The following is a 23,965-nucleotide window of genomic DNA, read 5'->3' as shown; positions in this document are numbered from 1 at the left end:
CACCTGGATCTTTAGGGAAGTATTCTGAGAAAGGAGGCAGCGTGGTACAATATAAGACACTAAATCCTAAGTCAAATGGCATTTGCATTCTAGAACCTTTTCTTGTTTGGCAACTAAATACATGACACTCAAATTTTGCATATGCTTACTTTTGTGGTTGTTATTGTCCCCTTTGTTGAGGTATAATTTATATATAATAAAACATAGCAATTTCAAGTGTAAAACTTCATGAATTCTGATAAATGTAAGTCATGTATTTAATACTACAACAATAGTGTAAAATATATGTTACTCCAAAGAAATTTTCTCATTCCGCTTTGTAGTTCCTATCTCCCTCCCTTGACAACTGACCTGCTTTCTGTCACTATAGTTTTGTCTTCTCTAGAATTTGGAATTATACAGTGGACACAAAAAATTATACACTGTAAAAGACTATACACTGTATAATATGTGGCTGGCTTCTTTAGCATAATGCTCTTGAGATTCATTCTTGCTGCATATGTCAGTAGATTGTTTCTTTTTATTGCTGAGCCATATTCCATTGTATGGTTATACTACAGTTTGCTTATCCATTCACCAGAGGGAACATTTGGGTTTTTTGACCATTATGAATAAGCTACTGTGAACATTGGTATACAAGTCTTTTTATAGACCTATGTTTTATTTCTCTTGGGTGTATACCTACGAGCATAATTGGTGGGTCATATGATAAGTGTATATCTAGCTTTATAAGAAACTGCAAAATTGTTTACCCAAGTGTTTGTACTATTTTGTATTCCCACCAGGAATGTATGAGAGTCCTAGTTACTCTACATCTTTCCAACACTTGAATTTTTTCAGTTTTTAAAGTTTTATTATCTCTTTTTGGTTTTAGTTTGCATTTCCCAAGTAACTAAATATATTGAAAATCTTTTCATGTGTTTCTTTTCTTTTCTTTTTTTTTGAGACGGAGTCTCACTCTGCCACCCAGACTGGAGTGCAATGGCGCGATCTCAGCTCACTGCAACCTCTGCCTCCCAGGTTCAAGTGATTCTCCTGCCTCAGCCTCCTGGGTAGCTGGGGTTACAGGTGCCTGCCACCATGCCCAGCTAATTTGTGTATTTTTAGTAGAGACGGGTTTCACCAGGTTGGCCAGGCTGGTCTTGAACTCCTGACCTCAGGTGATCCATCCTCCTCAGTTTCCCAAAGTGCTGGGATTACAGGCGTGAGCCACTGCACCTGGCCCATGTGCTTGCTTGCTTATTTATTTATTTTTGAGACAAAATCTCACTCTGTCACCCAGGCTGGAGTGCAGTGGCACGATCTCGGCTCACTACAACCTCTGCCTCCCGGGTTCAAGCGATTCTCGTGCCTCAGCCTCCCGAGTAGCTAGGATTACGGGCACCCGCCACCACACCCAGCTAATTTTTTATTTTTAGTAGAGACGGGGTTTCACCATGTTGGCCAATCTGGTCTCAAACTCCTGACCTCAGGTGATCCACCTGCCTTGGCCTCCCAAAGTGCTGGGATAATAGGTGTGAGTCATGGTGCCCGGCTCCATGTGCTTATTTTCTATCTGTATCTCTTTGGTGAAGTGAGCATCCTGACCTCTTGGCTGTTTTTTATTGGGTAATCTGTCTTCTTGCTAATGAGTTATAAGAATTTTTTACATATTCTGGATAGGATGCAAGTTCTTTATTAGATATATGTTTTTCAAATACTTTCTCCCAGTCTTTAGCTGCCTTTTTATATTTTAGAGTGTCTTTTGAAGAGTAAAGTTTTAAATTTATTTTTTCTTCGTAGTTTGTGTTTTCTGTGTCTTATTTAAGAGATCTTTTCCTAGTCTGAGATACTAAGGATTTTCTCCTGTGTTTTCTCCAAGGAGTTTTATAGTTTGTGCCCTTACTTTGAGGGTAATAATTCATTTAGAATTTCTGTGTATGATGGGGGGAAAGTGTTGAGGCTTATTTTTGACATATGGATAATTAATTGTATCAGCATTTTTATTGGAGAGATTATCATTTCCTCATTGCTGAAGCATCTTTGTTGAGTCGATTAGCCATGTTTTTGTGTGGCTGTTTCTGGACTTTATTCTGTTTTGTTGATACCTGTGTCTTTGGCAATACAACATGGTGTCGACTACTGTGGTTTTATAACGAGTTTTGAAATCATTTAGTTAAGTCTCCAACTTTGTTTTTATCCAAATTGCTTTGTTTATTGTAGGTCCTTTGAGTTTACATGTAAATTTAGAATCAGGCTTATTAGTTTTTATAAGAAAGCTTACTGCAATTTTGATTGGAATTACATTGAATCTATAAATCAGTTTGAGGGAAAAATGACACTTTTTACCTTATTGGCTATTCTGATCCATGAGCATGGCATATTTTTCGGATTTAAGTGTTTGATTTTCTCAGCAATATTTGTAGTTTTCAGATGGGAGTTTATACATATGTTAGGTATTTTATATATTTTGATGTTATTATTGATTGGTCTTTTTACTTTCAACTTCTGATGATTTGTTGTTAGTACATGAACAGTTGATTTTTTTGCATCTTTACCTGGTATCCTGTGACCTTTCTGAATTTTCTTGTTACCTAGTAGCTTTTCTAGATTCCTTGAAACTTTTTACATACAAAATCATCTTGTCTGAATATAGACAGTTACACTTCTTCCTTTCCAAATCTGTCTGCCTTTTATTTCTTTTTCTTGCTTCAGTGTACTGGTGGAAGTAGTGAGAATGGACATTGTTGTCTTGTCTTGAAATCTAGAAGCTTAACATTAATTTGTTAACATTAACATTTAATTTTAAGGAACACCAATTGTTCCTTAAAATTAAAAAAAATACTGCCTATGATGAATTAGCATTGTAACAAAAAAAATACAAATAATAAATTACCTAACCTATATCAGACAGCACAAATAAAGGCAGTTGACATTGCCAAACTTCTGAGAAAACAGATAAAACTATCAAAGCTATGAGATGGTATTATAACTGTTTCACTGACTATGAAAAACTGTTACTGAGGAATCAAATATCTGTCCAAAGCCAACATTTAAAAGATAAGTGTTATATTGGCTGGTAGTTTGTAATTGAAATAAGAATATAAAATATTCTAATAGAAAGTGCAAATGAAATACTCAGAGTCTTTAGTATACCTTGAAGTTATACTATTATTATTATTATTATTTGAGACGGATTCTCACTCTGTCACCCAGGCTGGAGTGCAGAGGTGCAATCTCAGCTCACTACAACCTCCGCCTCCTGGGTTCAAGCCTCAGCCTCCCGAGTAGCTGGGACTACAGGCATGTGCCACCATGCCTGGCTAATTTTTGTATTTTTAGTAGAGATAGGTTTTCACCATATTGGCCAGGCTGGTCTTGAACTCCAGACCTCAAGCTATCCGCCCAACTCGGCCTCCCAAAGTGCTGTGATTATAGGTGTGAGCCACTGTGCCCAGCTGAAATTATATTTTTCAAACTCTAGGTGCTAAAAAGGTCAAGATCATTAAGCACACATTATAAAATATGACCCTGATGCTCTGCTTAACTTCTAGTGGCCAAAAGGAATTTAATTAGTAGACTTAGTCTGGGGAAGGCTTAGACTCAAACTCTGTGATACTCAAATGCTATGGAGCTATGATATGGAGGAAGAAAGGGATATGCAGCTGCCTAGATAATTTTGTGCTATAGTTGGAAAAATTTTTATGCATATTTAATGTTAAATTTGGGGAAGCAAAGAAATATATTAAATTGATGATACACCTTAGAATTTAAGTTTTAGGTTTTAGGTTTGTTGGAGGATTAAATAAGATGATTAAAGCAAGTTAACTCATTGAAACCTTGTCACATTATAAGCATTCAGTAAATGATGAATTATCAGTCTCTTAACTTGTGTGATTATGGGCAATATTTGGTGTGGTCAAGAGGTCTTTAAGTTTTTTTCCATCTCCCTACTTCTTTGAGTTATCAAGAAAGAGATTATTATTTTTTAATACAACCTAGTTTCACAAATGGGGACATATATAACATACTACAGAAAGTTTCTGTTGATGTTTTTGTGCTTGAGGCATTAAGTGCTCTCAGTTACCTGGAAAAATAATGGCTCTCCAAAATGATTCAAAGCTTTTCCTTTATAATTTTTAAGATTCCTTGCCAATGTGCTTTAAATGAGCTTTCTGACTTATTGGGATGCCAAGGAGGGTGGATCACCTGAGGTCAGGAGTTCAAGACCAGCCTGGCCAATATAGTGAAACCCCGTCTCTACTAAAAATACAAAAAGTTAGCTGGGCATGGTGGCAGGCGCCTGTAATCCCAGCTACTTGGGAGGCTGAGGCAGGAGAATCACTTGAACCTGGGAGGCAGAGGTTGCAGTGAGTCGAGATCGCACCACTGCACTCCAGCCTGGGCAACAAGAGCGAAACTCCATCTCAAAAAAAAAAACCCACCTCAATGGTTTATTCTAGTCTAAATGTTTTATGGTAGATTCTGAATAATTTGGGCTATTATTTAACAATTATCTGTAGTTATACTTTAGCATTGATAATGTTATTGTACTTTTTTTTTTTTTGAGACCGAGTCTCACTCTGGACTGGAGTGCAGTGGACTGGACTGCACTCAGGCTGGAGTGCAGTGGCATGATCTTGGCTCACTGCAGCCTCTGCCTCCTGGGTTCAAGTGATTCTCCAGCCTCAGCCTCCTGAGTAGCTGGGATTACAGGCATGTGCCACCATGTCTGGCTAATTTTTGTATTTTTAGTACAGACGAGGTTTTGCTGTGTTGGCCAGACTGGTCTCAAACTCCTGGCCTCAAGTCCCAAAGTGCTGGGATTTAGGCATGAACCACTATGCGTGGCCATACCGTACAGAAACACTCTTATGGTGTATGTATGCATCTATTTGGAACTTAGTTTTGTAGTCTTTTTTTAAAATCATACTTTATTATAGTACCTTGTCATCATTTTGAATATGTTAAATCAACACTATAATAGTTAAGGTAAGACAGAACATTAGGACATACCGTATTCCATATTTTTTCCTCTGTATTTGGTATCAGTCCCTGGATTTTTGCTTTTATGAGTCTGTATCTTTCATTCCTATTATTTTTGTTATCAATCATCCTAGTGCTTTTTTAAATGATTGCATTAGCTTTCTAGCTTGTCTTGGCTGCTTTCAGTCTGTCCTGCAGGTTGCAAAATTATTTTAAAGCATAGCACTTGAGTGTATTACTCTACTGTTCACAATGTTTCATTGCCTTCCATTGTCTACTAGGTTGCTCAGTGCCCTTCACAACTTAGCCAGTCACATTATTTATTCATCCATCCATTTATTCATTCAGCCATATTTATTAGGTTCTATGAACCAGACAGGATGGAGGAATATGTGCTATAAGAGCTTATAATGAATTAGATCTGGTCAAGGAGGTCATTGGAGGGCCAAGATCTGAAGAGAGTAGAATTTGTTACTCAAAAAATAGAAAAGAGGATTGTACCAGACAGAGAGACTAGCACGTACAAAGGCTTTTTTTTTTTTCTCTGAAAGGAGTATATTTTGAGAATGAAGAACTGAAAGAAGGCTAATGTGGCTTAGACACAAGGGTGTCCAATCTTTTGACTTCCCTGGGGCACATTGGAAGGAAGAACAATTGTCTTGGGCCACACATAAAATACACTAACACTAATGATAGCTGATGAGCTAAAAAAAAAAAAAAAATCACAAAAAAATCTCATAATGTTTTAAGAAAGTTTACAAATTTGTGTTGGGCCACATTCAAAGCCATCCTGGGCTACATGCAGCCTGTGGACCACGGGTTGGACAAGCTTGGCTTAGAGCATAAAAGAAGAGGGATTGTAGTACAAGATGGAAAAGAAGGTTGGACTTGACCATACAGGGGGCTTCCAGACCATGCTGAGTAAATATTATTAATATAAAAGCAATAAGAAGCCATCCAAGGGTTTTATTTAGAGGTAGGGGGTGGAGGAGAGGGAGATAAAAGTGGTTGTTGGAGCATTGTTGTTTAGTCTTGACAATAGGAGGTTGGTGATGGTAGAAGAGTTTCAGTTTCAAGAGATATTTAGGAAGTTAAATCAGTAAAACCTGCTGACGTATAATACATTTGGGGGTGTAAGAAACAGGGAGGAGGTGACGTAAGAAACAGGGAGGAGGTGGTTATCCATTATTCGATAAATAATGATGCCATTTTACTGAGTTAGGGAATATTGGAAGAGGACCATTTTGGGTAGAGGAAAATCTTAAGTTCAGTTTTGAACATGTTTAGTTTGACATACCCTTTGAGCCATTCAGGAGGGTGTGTCACGAGGCAGAATATTTGGTGCTCAGAAGAGAGAGAGACAGAGGCTCAAAATACAGTTTTTATTATTATTATTTGATTATTGATAGAAATTGAAGCTGTGAGTAGTAGGGTTGAGGATTGAGACTATACATTGGGCAAGACCTAAGACTGATTCTTGAGGATCTGCAGCACTTACTAGTTAGGTATTGGAGGTTGTGTCTAGGTTAGGGGTGAGGATGGAAGGCAGGAGCAGCCAGAGGAGAGAAGGAAAACCATGAAAATATTTCAGCATGAAAGCCAAAGGAAGATTCCTTTCAAAAGACTGGAAAGTAGTTTTGAATGCTGCTTGGAAGCCAGATTTGAAAATCTCCAATGGATTTAATGACTCAAGGAGAGATCTGCTGCTGTGTAACAAGTCATCCCAAAACTTAGTGACTTAAAACAACAGTTTATTATTTCTTAAGAATTTGTGAGTTGGTTACATAAGCCCCAGGCTTATCCAGGACTGGAACGTACAAATGGTCTTATTTATATGTCTGGGGCTTTGGTGCTGCCAGTTTTCTGGGGGACCTTGCTTCTCATCTCTGTGGCTTCTGTCTCCATCATTTAGTAGCATAATTCAAGCTTTTTTACATGGTAGCCAGCTTCCATGGAAGTGGAAATAAAGCTGCTAGGCCTAGTAAGACTTAGACTCTGAATACCTTTGAGTACTTTGGAGTACTGTGCCATCTACCAGAGTAACCAAGCCAAAACAAAACAAAAACCCATTGATGACTTAGTGTGAGAGTTGTTTCTGAAAAAAAAATTAACAGTAGGGAAATCCAAGAATTGATAGGCTAAGTATAACTCCAAAAGACAGATACATTGAGTGAGAGGACTGGGGAATAAAGAAAATTTCCTAATTATTCCTCTGCATTTTCTTTAAGCTTGACCTCAACTGGGTTGCTAATTTCCTGAACACTTCCTCTTTCTTTCCTCATGTACTCCTTTTCCCTGGACGTTATTTCTCTATCTCCCTATATTAAAATCCAACCCATCCTTAAAGGATTAAAGGCTTTCTTAAAAATCTTTCTCTCCTCCTTTGCACTGTATTCTCCACCAGTTCTGAAGTTTAATTTAGTTTTCATCCCAGTATTTATTATTTCTTGTCTCCTATGTGTTTGATCATGATCTTCACTCTTCATTACTCCCTAACTTGCATGAGGTTCTGGATTCTCAGTAAACTTATTATTCTTCACACTTGCTCAGATGCTACTTCCTCTGAGAAGTCTTCCCTGGTTTATCCCCTAATCATTTATTCTTTTGTACTTTATGCATATTTTTATTGTTGTACATATCATAACACATAATTGTTTACTTACATGTTCTTGAAAGTAGATTACAATGTCTAATGTGTTGCCTTTCATTAAATAACTCCTGAGTTATAGCTTGATTTCTGATCCCTATTCTAATTTTTTTTAAAAGGCCCCACATGTTAACAATAAAATGTGTATATTTATCATGACTTAATTATTTCTTTGATACTGTGCTGAGTTCATTGGTACTAGGCCACTGCAGTAAACTATAAAGAAAAGTTATGATTTGGTATATGAAGTTAAAAATTACGAGAAATAATATATGGTCAAGTTTTTTATATCTCTTAATAAGGCAAGAATGAATATATGAAGTTATGTTTCATGTGGGCTTCAGTGGAAGTATGTACATATGTAAATTCTCAGTATGCATCTTATACATTGAGCTGGATGGAGTGTTTGTTATGGTGCCTGCTTATGGAATATGTGTTTTTCCACCCCTTGCTCAAGGTATCAGGTAGGCTTTGCAGCTCATGTGTTTGTATTCTCTATGTGTGGGCACATACAAGGGCCATAGAGATGAACTGGTTACACACACAGGGAAAGAATAAGACTTCCAGCTCTTGGAGATAAGACTGGTTCTGTGACTCGTGACTTACGTTAGCATGGAAACTTTGTATCTATGTGTGTATGTGTATGTGTGTTGGGGTGGAGGGAGCACAGTTGTTGTTTTTGGTTTTGTTTTGTTTTGTTTTTAGTTTTTGCTTGTTTGTTTTGTGATGGAGTCTCCCTCTGTCACTCAGGCAGGAGTGCAGTGGTGCTATCATGACTCACTGCAACCTCAACCTCCTCGGCTCAAGCTATCCCCCCACTGCAGCCTCCCAAGTAGCTGGGACTGCAGGTGTGCATCACCACGCCTGGGTTGTCTGTGTGTGTGTGTGTGTGTGTGTGTGTGTGTGTGTGTTTATATTTGTAGAGCTAGGATCTCACTATGTTGCCCAGGCTGGTCTCGAACTTCTGGCCTCATGCAATCCTTCCTGCCTCAGTCTCCCAAAGTGCTAGGATGACAGGTGTGAACCACCACATCTGGCCAGGAGCACAATTTTTATTGGCAGGACACTGAGAGGTGCTTGTGATCTGATTATAACTCTAGCTTTGCATCTCTTTTACTTTCCTTAGACCGCATGAGTGGAACCTCATTTATTATTTCGTATGACAAATACTGTGGGGGAAACAAAAGAATCAGATCCTTCTCCTTTCCCTTTTCCAAACTCGTGGGATAGGCTGCGAAGTAAATAGGTCATTAAAACTTAAGTGGGAAGCATGATTATGAGAGTACATATAATTTGAATTACTTTGGTAATAGAACCAGTTGGCAGAACTTCCAAGTTCAAGAAAGGGGAAATCTTTTTCTTTTTCTTTTTCTTTTTTTTTTTTTTTTTTTTGAGATGGAGTCTCATTCTGTCCCCCAAGCTGGAGTGCAGTGGTGCGATCTGGGCTCACTGCAACCTCCACCTCGTGGGTTCAAGTGATTCTCCTGCCTCAGCCTTCTGAGTAGCTGGGACTACAGGCATGTGCCACCATGCCCGGATAATTTTTTGTATTTTTAGTAGAGACGGGGTTTCACTGTGTTAGCCAAGATGGTCTCGATCTGCTGACCTCGTGATCCGTGACCTTGGGCTCCCAAAGTGCTGGTATTACAGATGTGAGCCACCACACCCAGCTAAGGGGAAATCTTGTGTTGGTACAGATCAGTCCTGACTCATGGTGGGCTCAGGTTTGATCCTCATCCAGCCAATTAGGTTGTATGCTAGGAGACATCTGTTTAGATTCCTGAGTTGAAGATGTTTTAAAAATAAACTTCTTTTATCTTTTTTTACTGTTTGTTGGTTTCTATTTTTTACATTCTAAAGTTTAAAAAATAAGTAATAATGTATGAGAATTTTGGTTATCTGAAGTTTTATAATAGCTTTTCTTACAGTGAGCTAGCTAAAATGTAATCTCAAATCTTGTTTATTTGGCGTAATTTATCTACATTAAATCCTGAAATAGTGCTATGTTTATGGTAGGTGCTCCATGAATAACTAAATAATTAAAATTTAAGTTGAGCTTTAGTCTAATTTTAGCAAAGTCACAAATAAAGAGGAAATTGCACTTTTATAAGTACATAAAATTTGAGCATACCTGGTGATAACTGTTACCTGCCTAATCTGCCATTTGTTTTTCAGACCAATGGAGAAGTAGGTTTTATTCCTTTTCTTTTGGTAAGAAGTTGAAGATGGACTCAAAGGTGAAGGGGCAGTAAGGTCTCCAAGGGAAACTAGGAAAAATAAGACAGTCTTCCCAAATTTAAATTGAAGTTGCATTTCCTTTTCTGTTGGCTACGAAGATGATGACATAAGATATTTGGGTTGGCGATATTACTAAAATTAATCATTTGAAATAACAATATGGAAAACCTCACTTGTATTCAAGCAAAAAATAAACTGAATGTAAACAATAATTTTCTCTGCTTATTAGTCCATTAGACTGAAACTTTGCCCAGTATAATTTTATAAGATTCTAATAAAGGCCCACAATATCATGGTTATGGGAAAATTACTATATTATTGAATCACACATGGTTTATTCAGTTCTTAAAATTGCAGTCCTCCCTCCCTAGATGTTTCAGACTTGATGATATAGCATGGGTTACTTGAGTGTGTTCTCCAAACAGATGTCTCCTAACATACAATCTTATATTACAGTTCATCTCTGAAAAGGGGATAATAATAGTATCTATCCCATTTGCTTGTTGTAAATATTGTATGTAAAGCTCATGGAATGGTGCTTGGCACGTAGTAAGTGTTCAGAATATGCTAGCTATTGTTGTTTATTGTTATTGCCCATGTTTTAAGAAATGGAAGGGAAAAGCAAGAGGGAGAAAAATATATTGCCACTCCTTTGTATGAAGAGTAACTAGGGGAAAAGCATAGGACTGTGCATTATAAAAATAACCTACAGTGTTTATAAGATGTATTAATTAAGGACTTAAAATCACTAGATTGATACAGAAATTAATTTAAAATTTTTTTCTAAAAGTAGTTATTTTTATAATTAAGGTTTTCTTTTTTCATTGAATACAATTAGTTTTTTTAATATTAATAATTCAACATTTGATTTTTTAAAAATGCAGATTATATTTCCACTCCTGGTTAGGCAGTATAATACAGTGTTTAAGAGCACAGTGTTTAAGAGCCAGACTTAGCTGGGTTTGAATTCTATCTCCTCACCACTTACTGTGTACCTTCTGACAAGTCCTGAAGCTCTCTGTTTGTTGTTTGTAGATGAGGATTATAATAGCGCCTATCTCATATGTTTATTTTGTGGGTTAAATGAATTAACATATATAAAGGGTTTAGAATAACTTGTGGCATCTAATAGTAACCACTATAAAAGTATTATTAATGGCTAGTTTTTTAAAGCATCATTAGTTCAGACACTTCCATTTGAATACTCATACTAGAGTTTCTTGGGATTAACTCTCAGAAAACAGCTCTTACGAAACTCTTATCCCATCCAGTGTTCAGAAATAAAAATCCTATTAAATATCTTGTTAGCTAGTACTGTGATTCTCAGTTTTCTTCTTGTTAAATACAGCTCTGAAACAGATTCCTTCAGGAACATGATGCTTCCGTTTAGAACTCTTAAAGTACTGGGTGTATTTTATTGTTTATCTTTAAATCCTCAGAGCCTAAACATACCTAATATTTGGTTGGTACATAAAAAATGATGAGTGTGAATGCATGTATAGTTTTCAGGAAGTAGTCTACCTTCTTGCAGTGTATTTTAATGGCTGATCAAGAATAACTCTTTGTTAGGGGTCCTTACAAATGTCTGAGCTTTGGAGTTAGTAATTATTGTACTTAATCTTTCTCTTGTTGAGTTGAGGCATATAGGAAGTTTTCTTGTCTTTGGTTTTGTGTAAAATAATGACATTATTGTAAAAGAGGTATAGATAACTACTTGAATAATTTACTGGCTTTTGACAATTATCTTCATATTAATATGTTTCAGTACTTTGGATAAGAATAAGGAATATAAAAGTTTCTGCCATATTTGCCTTGTTCTTTTTGTTTTGGATTTAAAAAAATTTAATAAATGAAACAGAACATTGCAGATTGATAGTGTGTAGTCTCCCTTGTTCCCCTACTCAGTGTCACTTTCCTCCCTCTTTCCCCTTCCCGTAATCAACAATTGCAAGTTTGATTTATAGTCATTTAGTCCACATTTTCTTATTTTTACTACACATATCTAAAACTATTCTAAACATTGTTTACTTTTAACAATGTGTAGAGATGCTATTCTGTGCATCATTTTGCATCTTGCCTTTTTTTCCTTCCATGTAATATTGTTTTTGACACAGAAATAGACTACCACGTGTACAGTCACCCGATATAAGAAAGAGGTGACATTCTAGTGCAGCATAGAAAGGATGGCCTGTATCAATTGGATATCCATTTGGGAAAAAAAATGTATCTTTGCCCCTATTTTGGACCATACTCCAAACTCAATTTCAGATGTATTTCAGGTTTGATTTTAAGTGGGAAAATAATAAGCTTTTAGAAGAAAACATGGGAGAGCATTTTCATTATCTGTGAGGAAACAAAAAGCACTAACTGTGAAAGGAAAAATATATTAAGATAAATTCTGTTTATCAAAAGATACCACTAAAATAATGGAAGAGGTAACAGGGTAGAAGATATTTGCGTACTATAATGTAACCAATAAAGCAGCGGTCCCCAACCTTTTTGGCACCAGGGACTGGTTTCCTGGAAGAAAGACAGTTCTTCTGTGGACACGGGTGGGTATGGTTTTGGAATGAAACTGTTCCACATCAGATTATCAGGCATTAGTTAGATTCTCAAATAAGGAGCACACAACCTAGGTTCCTTGCATGTGCAGTTCACAATAGGGTTCATGCTCCTATGAGAATCTAATGCCACTGCTGATCTGACAGGAGGTGGAGCTCAGGCAGTAATGTTTGCTTGCCCACTGCTCACTTCCTACTGTGCGGCCCCATTCCTAACAGGCCACAGACTTGGGGATCCCTGCAATAAAAGACATCTGGAATAGATTAACAACCCTCCAAATCAATAAGAGAAAGCTAGACAACTCAATTAAAAATAATAAGCAGAAGACTTTAAGTCACTTCACAAAAGAGCACATTGAAATGGCCAATAAGCGTATGAAAAGGTATTCCACTTCCATAAACATCAGGGAAATTAAAACCTCCACTACACACACACACACATACACACACACACACCCCCCCAAAATGGCTAACATGAAAAAGACAGCTAAAACTAAGTGTTGATGAAGGAGATACAGAGCAACTGGTTCTGTTATACACTGCTAGTAGGAGTATAAATTGGTATAACCACTTTGGAAAACTGGCAGTATCTGATGAAAGTAAACAGTCATATCCAGCAATTCCACAACTAGGTATATACTCAACAGAAATGCATACATATATTTTCCACAAAGACATGTACTGTAATTTCATAGTTACACTATTCATAATATACCCAAACAATTCAAAAGGATAATTATGGAGTTTGAGACCAGCCTGGTGAAGATCCCTTCTCTACAAAATATTAAAAAGTGAGCTGAGTGTGGTGGCACATGCCTGTAATCCTACCTGCTTGGGAGGCTGAGGCAGGAAGATCTCTTGAGTCTAGGAGTTCAAGAGTGCAGTGAACTATGACCATGTGACTGCATTCCAGCCTGGGTGACAGAACAAGAGCTTGTCTCTAAAAAAAAAAAATAAATTAATTATGGTATACAGATAAACAATTTGGCAATAGGAATGAACGATCTACCATTGTATGTAGCAGTATAGGTGATTCTCACCTTTACAATGATGAAAGAAGCCATAAACCAAAGAGACAATACTCCATTTTTATAAAGTTCAAAATCAGGCAAAACTAGTCAGTTGGGGAGGGGCATAAGTTAGTAAAGTTATCTTTCTTGATACAAATTTTAGTTACACAAAGGCATTCAACTTGTGAAAATTTGTTAAGCTGTGCTTTCTGGATATAGTTCTTATATGTATGTATGTTATATTACCCAAAAAACATTGTTTTGAGATCTATCCATGTTGGATGTTAAGAGTTCTAGTTTATTCATTTCAGATGTGGTGTGTGAACAGACTGCAGCTTATTTATTGATTCCCTTATTGGACTTCTAAATTGTTTCCAGTTTTCCTGTTTCAAATAATGCTGTAGTCAATTGCTTTTTTTTTTTTTTTTAAAAAAACATCTTATACAAATAATATGAGAGTTCTAGGAGTTGGCATTGTTGAGTTTTAGGGTATGCTCATGTTTAGCTTTATCAGATACTATCAAATTGTTCTCCAAACGGTAGTGTAATTAGGCTCACCAGAAGTGTTGGAGAGTTCCTATTGCTTTATATTCTTGTCATCACTTGGTATTGTCAAATTTAAAAAATTTTTGCTAATCTTATTGTGAAGTGATATCAATATTTTAATTTGTGTTATCTGTTAACTAGTGTATTTGATCATCTTTCTACATGTTTATAGGTCATATGGATTTCCTTTTAGGTATCCTTATCTATTGCCCATTTTTTGCTTTTGGGAATTGTCTATTTTTATTGCATATTTTTCTAGTGACTAACTATATTTTTCTTCATTTATGTGCAATTTTCCTTGATTCTCAAAGTCCATATATTCAGGAAGACCTCCCCACCCCCTTTGACTTTTAAGACATTACTGGAATTTCACCTGTAAACTTTAAACCTGGAGTAAGTCAATCCTCCTGAGAGTTTTCCTTCAGAGTTTAATCTTTTTCCTGTTTCTGTTTGCCTGCCATTACTCCTTATTTTACTAATTCATTTAAACTATAGCGGATTTTCCCCTTTTTTGGTTTTGAGAGGTTGGTGGTGATTTGGGGAGGGAGAAATGAGAAGCAATAGAAAAATAAATAAAAATTTGCCTAAAGTTTATAAAATTGATATAGATATGTGTAAAATGCTTAGAATATGCTTGTGAACCTTGCTGGGTTTTTTTTTTTGTATATTTGAAATTCATTCTAGATTCAGCATTGTACAGCCAAAGGCCATTTATTTCATTTTATATTGTCTGCGTTGCAGATGCTCATCATTGCATGATTAGTTTGTGTGTGTGCGTGTGTATGTGTGTGTGTGTGTGTGTGTGGTCCGCACAATGCCTGTTTTCCCCCACATTCTCAAGACAGTTCCATGTATCCATTATTATGCAAAGCAACTGCATTAACAGTTGAAACTTCACCCAGTACCACTGGTGCTTTGACATTTTTGTGATATTAGAGAGAAAATGACCAAGCACTTGGTAGCTGTGTTTCCCAAATACTTTAAAGGTGGTTTAAAGGGTAAAAGGAGATGATGTAAATAGTGCTTGCGTATTTATCTTCTGTCAGGGTGTGGTAATAGCAGTAAGGGCCTGGAGCTGCTGAGCTGTTTACAATTGTCACAGAGCCTGTGAGGCTGGGAAACCTTCCTCGAATATCCTGGCCCAGATTTCTTCAGCATTCCTTCTCTGTTGCTTCTGCCTTCTGCCTTAAGTGTCAGAGAAAGAACTCATGACTTCTGACCAGAGTCACAAAATCTTGGCTGATCTTGATGAAGGAGTCTTGCAGCATATTCTCATGGCATGAGTCTTTTGAAGAGAGGTGCCAGTATAACATAGCTTCACTAGGAAAACTCTTTCCAGAATAGAATTGGATTTCTTTTTTTAATGGTTTGATGTAAGTCAATGAAGAAACTTGAGTCTGTTTTAGTGTAGAATGACTTCAACCTCCATCAAGTTTGGAAGTCTTCTCTGTGTGAGATTTAGAAAGGCTGTACACAATACAGTTAGGTCTTGCTTTGTGAAGAAATTAGTATAAAAAAATGACAATTAATTTAGAAGTGATCATTTTAAAGCATGTTTTGTATAAAAATATACTCCAGTATTTGTAGAAAAAAGCCCTAAACTGAGTCTTGACTTTATTTTTTAAAAATACTGGATTAAGAAAATGTGGCAGATATACACCATGGAATATTATGCAGCCATAAAAAATGATGAGTTCATGTCCTTTGTAGGAACATGGATGAAATTGGAAATCATCATTCTCAGCAAACTATCGCAAGGACAAAAAACCAAACACCGCATGTTCTCACTCATAGATGGGAATTGAACAATGAGAACACATGGACACAGGAAGGGGAACATCACACTTTGGGGACTGTTGTGGGGTGGGGGGAGGGAGGAGGGATAGCATTAGGAGATATAACTAATGCTAAATGACGAGTTAATGGGTGCAGCACACCAGCATGGCACATGTATACTTATGTAACTAACCTGCACATTGTGCACATGTACCCTAAAACTTGAAGTATAATAATAATTAAAAAAAAAAGAAAAAGAAAATAAAAATTTGTAAGTGGTAAGGATTTTTGTTTTCCTAAGCACCATATACTTAAATACCATTATCACACTTAAAAGATTATTAACAATTCCAGTAATATAATCTCGAAATTTCCTGATTGTCTCAAAAATCTTTGCTTTTGCCTCTTTTATAACAGTTTTAACTCCTCGGATTCCCTTCCCTTTGCTTTTTTATGCCACTGATTTATTGGAGAAACCAGGTCATTTGTCCTGTATAATGTTCCACATTCTGGATTTGACTGATTGCTCCGTTGTGCTGGTGTTTAACTTGATCCTATATCCCCACTATTCCCTGCAAACTGGTAGTTAGAATTGAAGGCTTGATTCAATTCAGGTCGAATCTTTTCTTTCTTCCTCTTTTTTTTGGTAAGAATCCTTTATAGTTGATGTTGTGGTATTGCATCATATCATGAGAAACATAGTGTCTGGTCATCCTCATTGAGTGATACTGAGATGAATATGTGGATTCCGTTTGTACACTGTTACTCTGTTGGTATAGAAGAGCCCATTATAGTCATTTAAAACTTTTTAAGATGCTTAAGAATCTCAGAAAAGATTCTAACTTAGCAGGTCTAAGGGAAGAAACATCTATTATTAATAAAACATGCAACACATACAAATCCCCCCAAACCTCTTCACATTTACTCAGATGTGGTAAGAATCACTACATTTAAAATGTAATTAGAGTGACAAAAATTTACTCTTCTACAAATGCTTTGAGATTGTTTATCTTGTATAAAATGAAGCATATTTTAAAATATTAAGAGCTGTGAAGATGTTTGAGATTGCTGTGGTGTAATAAAAAAGTACTGACTCTGGACACAGGAGGCCAAATCATTTTTTTGAGGTCTATTTTTTTTTACATTTAGAAAATAATAAGACCGGGCATGGTGGCTCACACCTGTAATCCAGCACTTTGAGAGGCTGAGACGTGTGGGTCACCTGAGATCAGGAGTTTGAGACCAGCCTGGCCAACATGGCAAAACTCTGTCTCTACTAAAAATACAAAAATTAGCTGGGCGTGGTGTTGAGTACCTGTAATCCCAGCTACTCGGGAGGCTGAGGCAGGAGAATCACTTGAACCCAGGAGGCAGAGGATGCAATGAGCCAAGATTGTGCCTCTGCACTCCAACCTCAAAAAGAAAAGAAAAGAAAAGAGTAACATATCTATCACAGGGTTGTTTTAATGATTAAATGAAATGATTTATTTGGAAGCATCAGCACCCAGTAATTAATTGAGTCTAAATCTGAAATTCATTCCAACAATACAGATTTTTTTCAGTCTATATCTTCAAAGTAAGTTTAAGAAAATTAAACTAACAGTATCATGTGCTGTTTTAGCTATGTCTGAACAAGTAAGCTTTTATATTTGAGCTTGTTTTTCAAGTGATAGGAGAGTTGATGCAGTTCTAACATAAGTGTAATTAAAGTAGGCTTTTTGAAAAAATAGCCTGTGGAATTCTTATTACTGTTTTTCCCCCCTACTTTCAGCTTCATTTACCTCTTAATTCTCCTTTGCCTGGAAGTGAATTGACCAAGGAACCTTTTCGTTGGGATCAGAGACTCTTTGCATTAGTGTTGCGGTTGCCTGGCACCATGTCAGTAGAATCAGAACAGTTGACAGGTGTGCCTTTAGATGACTCTGCAATCACACCAATGTGTGAAGTGACAGGCGGTAAGTTTTTTGCTGGCAGTAATTCGGTAACTTAAAGCAGATTTTATCTGAATGTTTTAAAAGTGTACATTCAAAAACTCCATGTTTGTTTTTATTTAACAAGTTAATATTAGGAATTAATAGGCATATATGCTTTTAACAGTACATTTATTGATAATGGTCTATGATCTTCATTTGAATAGAATGTGGGTTACTATTGGACATGACAAGGAATGGTAATATTTTTTCTACTTGTATAGAAAATGCTAGTATTTGAAGTTGTTAAACTAATTTTCTTATTTACAAAGATTGCCAATGATTGAGAGGTACCATAGCATTATTTTTTGCAAAAACTGTCTTGAGAATCATCTCTGTATATTTGATGAGGTATGCTTGGTTAAGTGCAATTTTTCCCAGAGGCAGAGAGATTGATAGATTAAAGGAAACAGGTAGTGAGGTCTTATCCAGCTTCTGTTTCACTTATACATCAGATTAGATAGGTACTATGCTAAGTGAACATCAAGGGAAATGTTGAAATACAATATGTAATCAACTCAGAACTCATTTAATATAGAATTGGCTAACAGGTGGATTAATTTCATATAGGTATGTATTGCGTGCCTACTGTGTACCAAGTATTGTTCCATGCTTTTGGCTTTCAGTAGTCAGTAAGACAGACACGGCATTTTTGCTTTCATGGAGCATTTCAGTTCTCACCTGAGAATTTTATTAAAATAATTTTAATATCAAATTCTGTATTTGATATTAAAATGTGCAAGTCTAGCATTCCACTGTTTTACTTATGATAAGGGCCTGTGACATAATCTGCAGACACAGTTGGTGCTCTAATGAGATTCGTCATAGCCAGCTACATAAGAGAAAATGTAAGTTCTAATTAATATTTTAGGTGCATTTTTTCTAAAATTCTATGGATTTTGGAAATCTGCAAAATTCACAGACAAAAAGGGATTAACCTTACACAGGTGTGTGAAATAGATAGAAAACTGTTATTCATGTCATTAAAGGCTTTCATTTTATAGAAATGCTTTTTGTGAACTTTTGTAATGCCTTCACAATTTAATTAACAAAGGGTAAAAAAAGGCATATATGTAATTTTTTTTTAGGAACAACCTGTCATCTAAATTTGAAAATTAACGAACAATTCTCTTTACATAGATAATATTTTTCGGTGACAGTCGTATTTTTTTCTGTGGGAGGGTGCACATTTATATTCATGAAATTTTAGTTTCCAGCTTTGAACTGGCACCCTTGTTAAAAATTTTTTTTTTTTTTTTTTTAACTCTGGGGATTTTACTTAACAGGTTCTGAAAGGCTTGGAGGCTATAACATTCTCAACATTGGAAATTCCTTACTAGGAATTACTTAGTTTGAACTTAGAATTATGATGAACTTTTGGGACTTAAATATACAATAACTTTTGTCACTAGGATCAGGAATATTCAGAGTGTGAAGTCAAGTGAGTGATATAATCAAAGAGTCTGAAATGAACCATGAGACATCATGTAGCAGTCTTGCCTTTAGGCAGTAATATATTAAAGCTACTTTGCTTATTCTTTGAAAGGAACATCTCTAGAGGAGAAGTTCCAAAGTCATCCTTGGTGATATCTTTCAATGATGCATAAATCTTAGTCAAGAAATTAGGAAGTCTTCCCTAAATATACATTCTAAATCCTTCCTGATGTGATAGTTTATTTGCCCCTTTTCATGCTCTTACTAGCAATAAGACTAAGCCGCTCAAATGCCACTCACCTTTTCATATCTCTGAATAATGTGTTTTCTTTCTTTTTTAATTTAAAGGATGTTCACTAAAGAAAGTTTTGGGGAACACCAGAAAAGCAGAAAGAACAAAAAAGATAATACCCAGTGGTATTGCACTATCCAAATATGTAAATCACTGCTAACAATTCCTGTGCATTTTTAAAACTTAAGGTTGGCCGGGCGCGGTGGCTTACGCCTGTAATCCCAGCACTTTCGAAGGCCAAGGCGGGCAGATTACCTGAGGTCAGGAGTTTGAGACCAGCCTGGCCAACATGGTGAAACCCTGTCTCTACTATAAATACAAAAATTAGCTGGGCGTGGTGGCACACGCCTGTAATCCCAGCTGTTCGGGAGGCTGAGGCAGGAGAATTGCTTGAGCCCAGGAGGTGGAAGTTGCAGTGAGCTGAGATCGTACCACTGCACTCCAGCTTGGCTGACAGAGAGAGACTCTGTCTCACAAAAAAAAAAAAAAAAAAATTTGAAGTAGTTGTTTATGTGTGTATTTGTGTACATTTATTTTTCCCATTATGGAGTAATTCATGTTCACTAAGGAAATGTTGGAAAAAATTCATCTGTATTGCCAAAATAATAATACATTTCTTTCTATGTATTTTTTTAAATTGCATAATTGTAGTCATTGTAAGCATTTTTCTTTTGATACCAGGTAATTAATGAGTGCCCACTCTATGCTAAATAACTGTTACTGGGTGTTGGGAGTATAGCAGGAACAATAGGAAGCTTACATCTTTGTACTGAGTAACAGATAATAGTCATGTAAAGTAAATAAATGATATTTTATAGTAGTACTACCTACTACTATTGTAGTAGATAGTAGGGTGCTACCTACTATGAAGACAAAACAGAGTAAGGGAATAGAGACTAACTTAAGGCAGAGAAAGAATATTCTACCTAAGTTTTCATCTGAGGAGGTAACATTTGAGCAGAGACCTGAATAATGGAGTTAATTACACAAATATCTAGGCAGAGAAAATGGCAAGGAAAGGGAGGAATAGGGTAATAGCTAGGTTTAGAGAGGTAGGCAGGGGCCAAATATTGAATGGCTCTTTAGGCTACAATAAATATTTTTTTATTTTCCAAGTATGATGGGAAGCCTTTTGAAGGCTTTTTATAGGAGGTGACATCTGATTTCTATTTCTGAAATACCACTTCACCTGTTAGATGAGAATATAGAGTGGCAAGAATGAAAGCAGGAAGACTAGTAGTAGTACTGTGTTCTATGCTAGCTTTGGAGGTCGTGAGAGGTGGCTTAATGCAAAAGAGAACCAAGGATGAGGACAATAAGGGAAGAAGCAATCCAGGATGGTTCCCAGGTGATTCAGTTGGTCTGAACCACTAGAGATGGATGGCTGTGCCAAGGACTGAGATGGTACACTGGGGAGAAGCAGGTTTAGGGGAGGTGCAAGGATGATAGCAAATTTTAAAATGTGTAATAGACATGTTGTTGAATATATCAAGAATTTTTAAAGTATTTTATAAAAATTATAGATATTTCTAGATTAAATACATTTAACTTTCTTAGCCTCTGTAAGGACTATTAACCAACTTAGAAATGTTCATTTGCTTCTTCTCTATTTGACAAAGATGCTAATACTGCCTTTAGACTCACTATATTTAGTTTGACTTTTTTGTGGACTCTACATAACCCAAAGTGAGACAGCTTCTTGACTTGAAGGTGTGTGCTAATAAAACTTTTTTCACAAATACAAGTAGTGATCCTAGAAACTTTATGCATTAGCACAAAGTGTCGTATATCCCAAGGAGTAAGTTTTGACATAGACAATAAGTACGCGTGAGGAACATTACGTAGGATATAGGCTCACTTTGTAAAGAAAGCAAAATTTGCTATTTCTGTTTAACTTTTAAAATAATTAATAGATTTTTATTTGCTAAATGACTCATTTTATTCTTTTTCTTCAATTTTTGTAAAATATACTGATTAGTAATTTTATTTCGTGTTAAGATTGATTTGCTTATGTTTTCTTAATTGATGACACAACTTAGGAGAGCAGAGATAATTATCATAGTTTATATACTTTAAAATTTTTGCTTTTTAATGACATCTTAGGAATATGCTTAAATTTCATGAAATAAGATACTCAACCTTTATGTAAACTTCTAATATTTTGCATGTAAAGATGGTTAGCCTTTTTATGGATTGCTTTTTGTATATACTTAAATTGACTTAGAAAAAAATTTGAATTTACCAGTTCTTTCAAATAAGCATGACTTCATATAGATGCTCTATTTTAAGTACTGATTTCAAATTAACAGAGGATTTCCAAGGGACAAAGGGTATCCAGAATAGTTTCTGATACACTGTAAGGGTTTGAATTGTAACTCTATCACTATACTAACTTGGAAAAGTTAGTTAGCCTTTCTGTGCCTTAGTGTTCTCATTTGTAAAATGGGGAAAATAACCCATACAATTGTTGCTGGGATTAAAGAAATTAATAATCATAAAATGATTGGAACAGTGCCAGGCACATAGATACTCAGTAATTGGTAGATATTTGTTAAGGTTATAATCATCATTATTTTATACAGTTAAGTTGTTATATTTATTTTTTCTAAGTAAAGCTGACTTTGAGGATTTGAATCACCATTGTCTGTAATGTTCTCTTTTCTGAGTAGCCTTTAACAAATCAGTTAAGTGTAAGTTGATATGAGTAATTTGATGTGTCAAATGTAATGACGTAGCTTGTGTTGTGAAATAATTGGTTGAATGTGTAAAAGAGTAGGGCGTCATATTGAGCTTATTACAAATAATGTTGCAAAATATTTGGCCAAAGATTGAGTTTTAGCTGTCAAGGTTTTTAGTGTTGGTCTGGATCAGAACTGTATAATAGAAATCTGATTCAAATTTCATATGTAATTGAAAATTTCATAGTAGCCACTTTAAAAATTAAAAATAGATGAAATTAATTCTAATAATATATTTTATTTAAATCAATATATCCTTATTACTTCAGTATGAGATTGATATTTTAAAATTACTAATGAGATGTTTTATATTTTTTCATACTAAGTCAACAAAATCAGGTGTATATTTTATACTCACTATACATTTCAATTCAGACTAGCTATATTTCAAGTTCTCAATAGCTACATGTGTCTAGTATATAAAGTATTGTATAGCAAAGGTCTAGATATTTTTGTTGAAAATTCCTCTTTAAAAGATCTTTTCACTGGTATCTTTTTTAAAAAAATCACTAGTATTTAATGCTTCTGAACCAAAAGTAGTATTGGTTAAAACGTACAAAAGGGGAATTCACGTAAGACACGTAATTCCCAAGTATTTACATAAGCTAAGTGAAATTCAGAAAAGTACATGCTACCATCTGTATATTAAAATGCAAATATTTAAAATACTTAAAAACTGCCAGTAAACTAGTTAAGTAGTTATTACATGTCTACTATGTGCACAGTAAATCTTAGTGATAATACTTTTGTTAAGCAGGAATAAGATTTTGGGGAGACAGTTACTAGATGTGTGTGTGTATATGTGTTAAAGATAAATTATATTGCATAACAGTTGGAGATAGTGTTTTTTTAATATATGTTTTAAAAAACATAAAATATGTGACTTGTTTTCATTGTGTTTTGTTCAGACCAAGAATTCTATGTTCCAAATATCTGTAATTAGAAGAAAAAATTTACATACTCTCACAAAATGGGATTGGTGGTTGGTTGGAAATAATGATTTTTGTGCATTCTTCCATAAGATAATGAAATTAGTCAACTTTTACCATTGAACTTTTGTTAATTAGTACTGTCAGAAACCCCACAGTTGTTTTTTTCTTGCTAAAGATAGGAATTCGTGCAACTAACTAGTTTACTATATTCTTCTTCTTTTTTTTTTTTAATCTCAGGCCGTTCATATTCTGTGTGTTCTCCAAGAATGCTTAATCAGTGTCTGGAGTCCTTGGTGCAGAAAGTACAAAGTGGGGTGGTAATAAACTTTGAAAAAGCAGGACCAGATCCTTCCCCTGTAGAAGGTATTATTGCACTTTTCTTTTAGACATTCAAAACTTGCTTTATTGTTTATTCAACTAGAACTGAAAACTTACTGTGATTTGGCCTTAAGATAGACAAGGGCAAATTATTAAGACAGAAAGGCTGTTGATAAAGAAGGAAGATTAAATAGGAAAGTCAAGGTAAACTAATGGTAGTCTAGTAGCATCACCTTTTTGTATTAATGATTGTCTATTGCCTGACATTTTGATGAGTCAAAAGCCTTTTCAAGGATTTATAGATAAGCAACTTTATAATTTCTTTGTAGTATTATACAATTGCCTCTTAACATATATATGCTTCTCCTATGCCCTTTAATTCCCAAAGTGTTCAATCCTAGATGTTTAACTCCTTAGCTACTTTTGTACCAGGGATCAAACTGATTGAAACTAAATGGTTTATGTGGGTCAAAAATGAGGAACCAGCTTTGCCTCTTCTAACTCTAGCTGAGTCCCACCTGGCTTTTTCTTGGCTTCT

General features: G+C 35.5%; 1 protein-coding gene across 4 annotated transcripts in view; it reads left to right on the top strand.

The window, feature by feature from the left end:
- Window positions 1-23,965, top strand: part of INTS6 (integrator complex subunit 6) — a 118,225-nt gene that overhangs the window by 40,626 nt on the left and 53,634 nt on the right. For all 4 annotated transcript variants that reach the window (XR_010136786.1, XM_024257704.3, XM_024257703.3 and 1 more), the window contains 2 exons: window positions 17,515-17,698; window positions 23,347-23,472. Coding sequence is in view for 3 of the 4 variants with exons in the window: in XM_024257704.3 (XP_024113472.1) it covers window positions 17,515-17,698; window positions 23,347-23,472 (310 nt within the window). In the remaining variant the exon portion in view is untranslated. The remainder of the gene's footprint in view (window positions 1-17,514; window positions 17,699-23,346; window positions 23,473-23,965) is intronic.

Source organism: Pongo abelii, chromosome 14, assembly GCF_028885655.2.
Source record: "Pongo abelii isolate AG06213 chromosome 14, NHGRI_mPonAbe1-v2.0_pri, whole genome shotgun sequence".
Taxonomy (NCBI): Eukaryota; Metazoa; Chordata; class Mammalia; order Primates; family Hominidae; genus Pongo; species Pongo abelii.
Note: the sequence above shows the minus strand (reverse complement) of the source record. Positions and strands in the feature narration are given on the sequence as shown.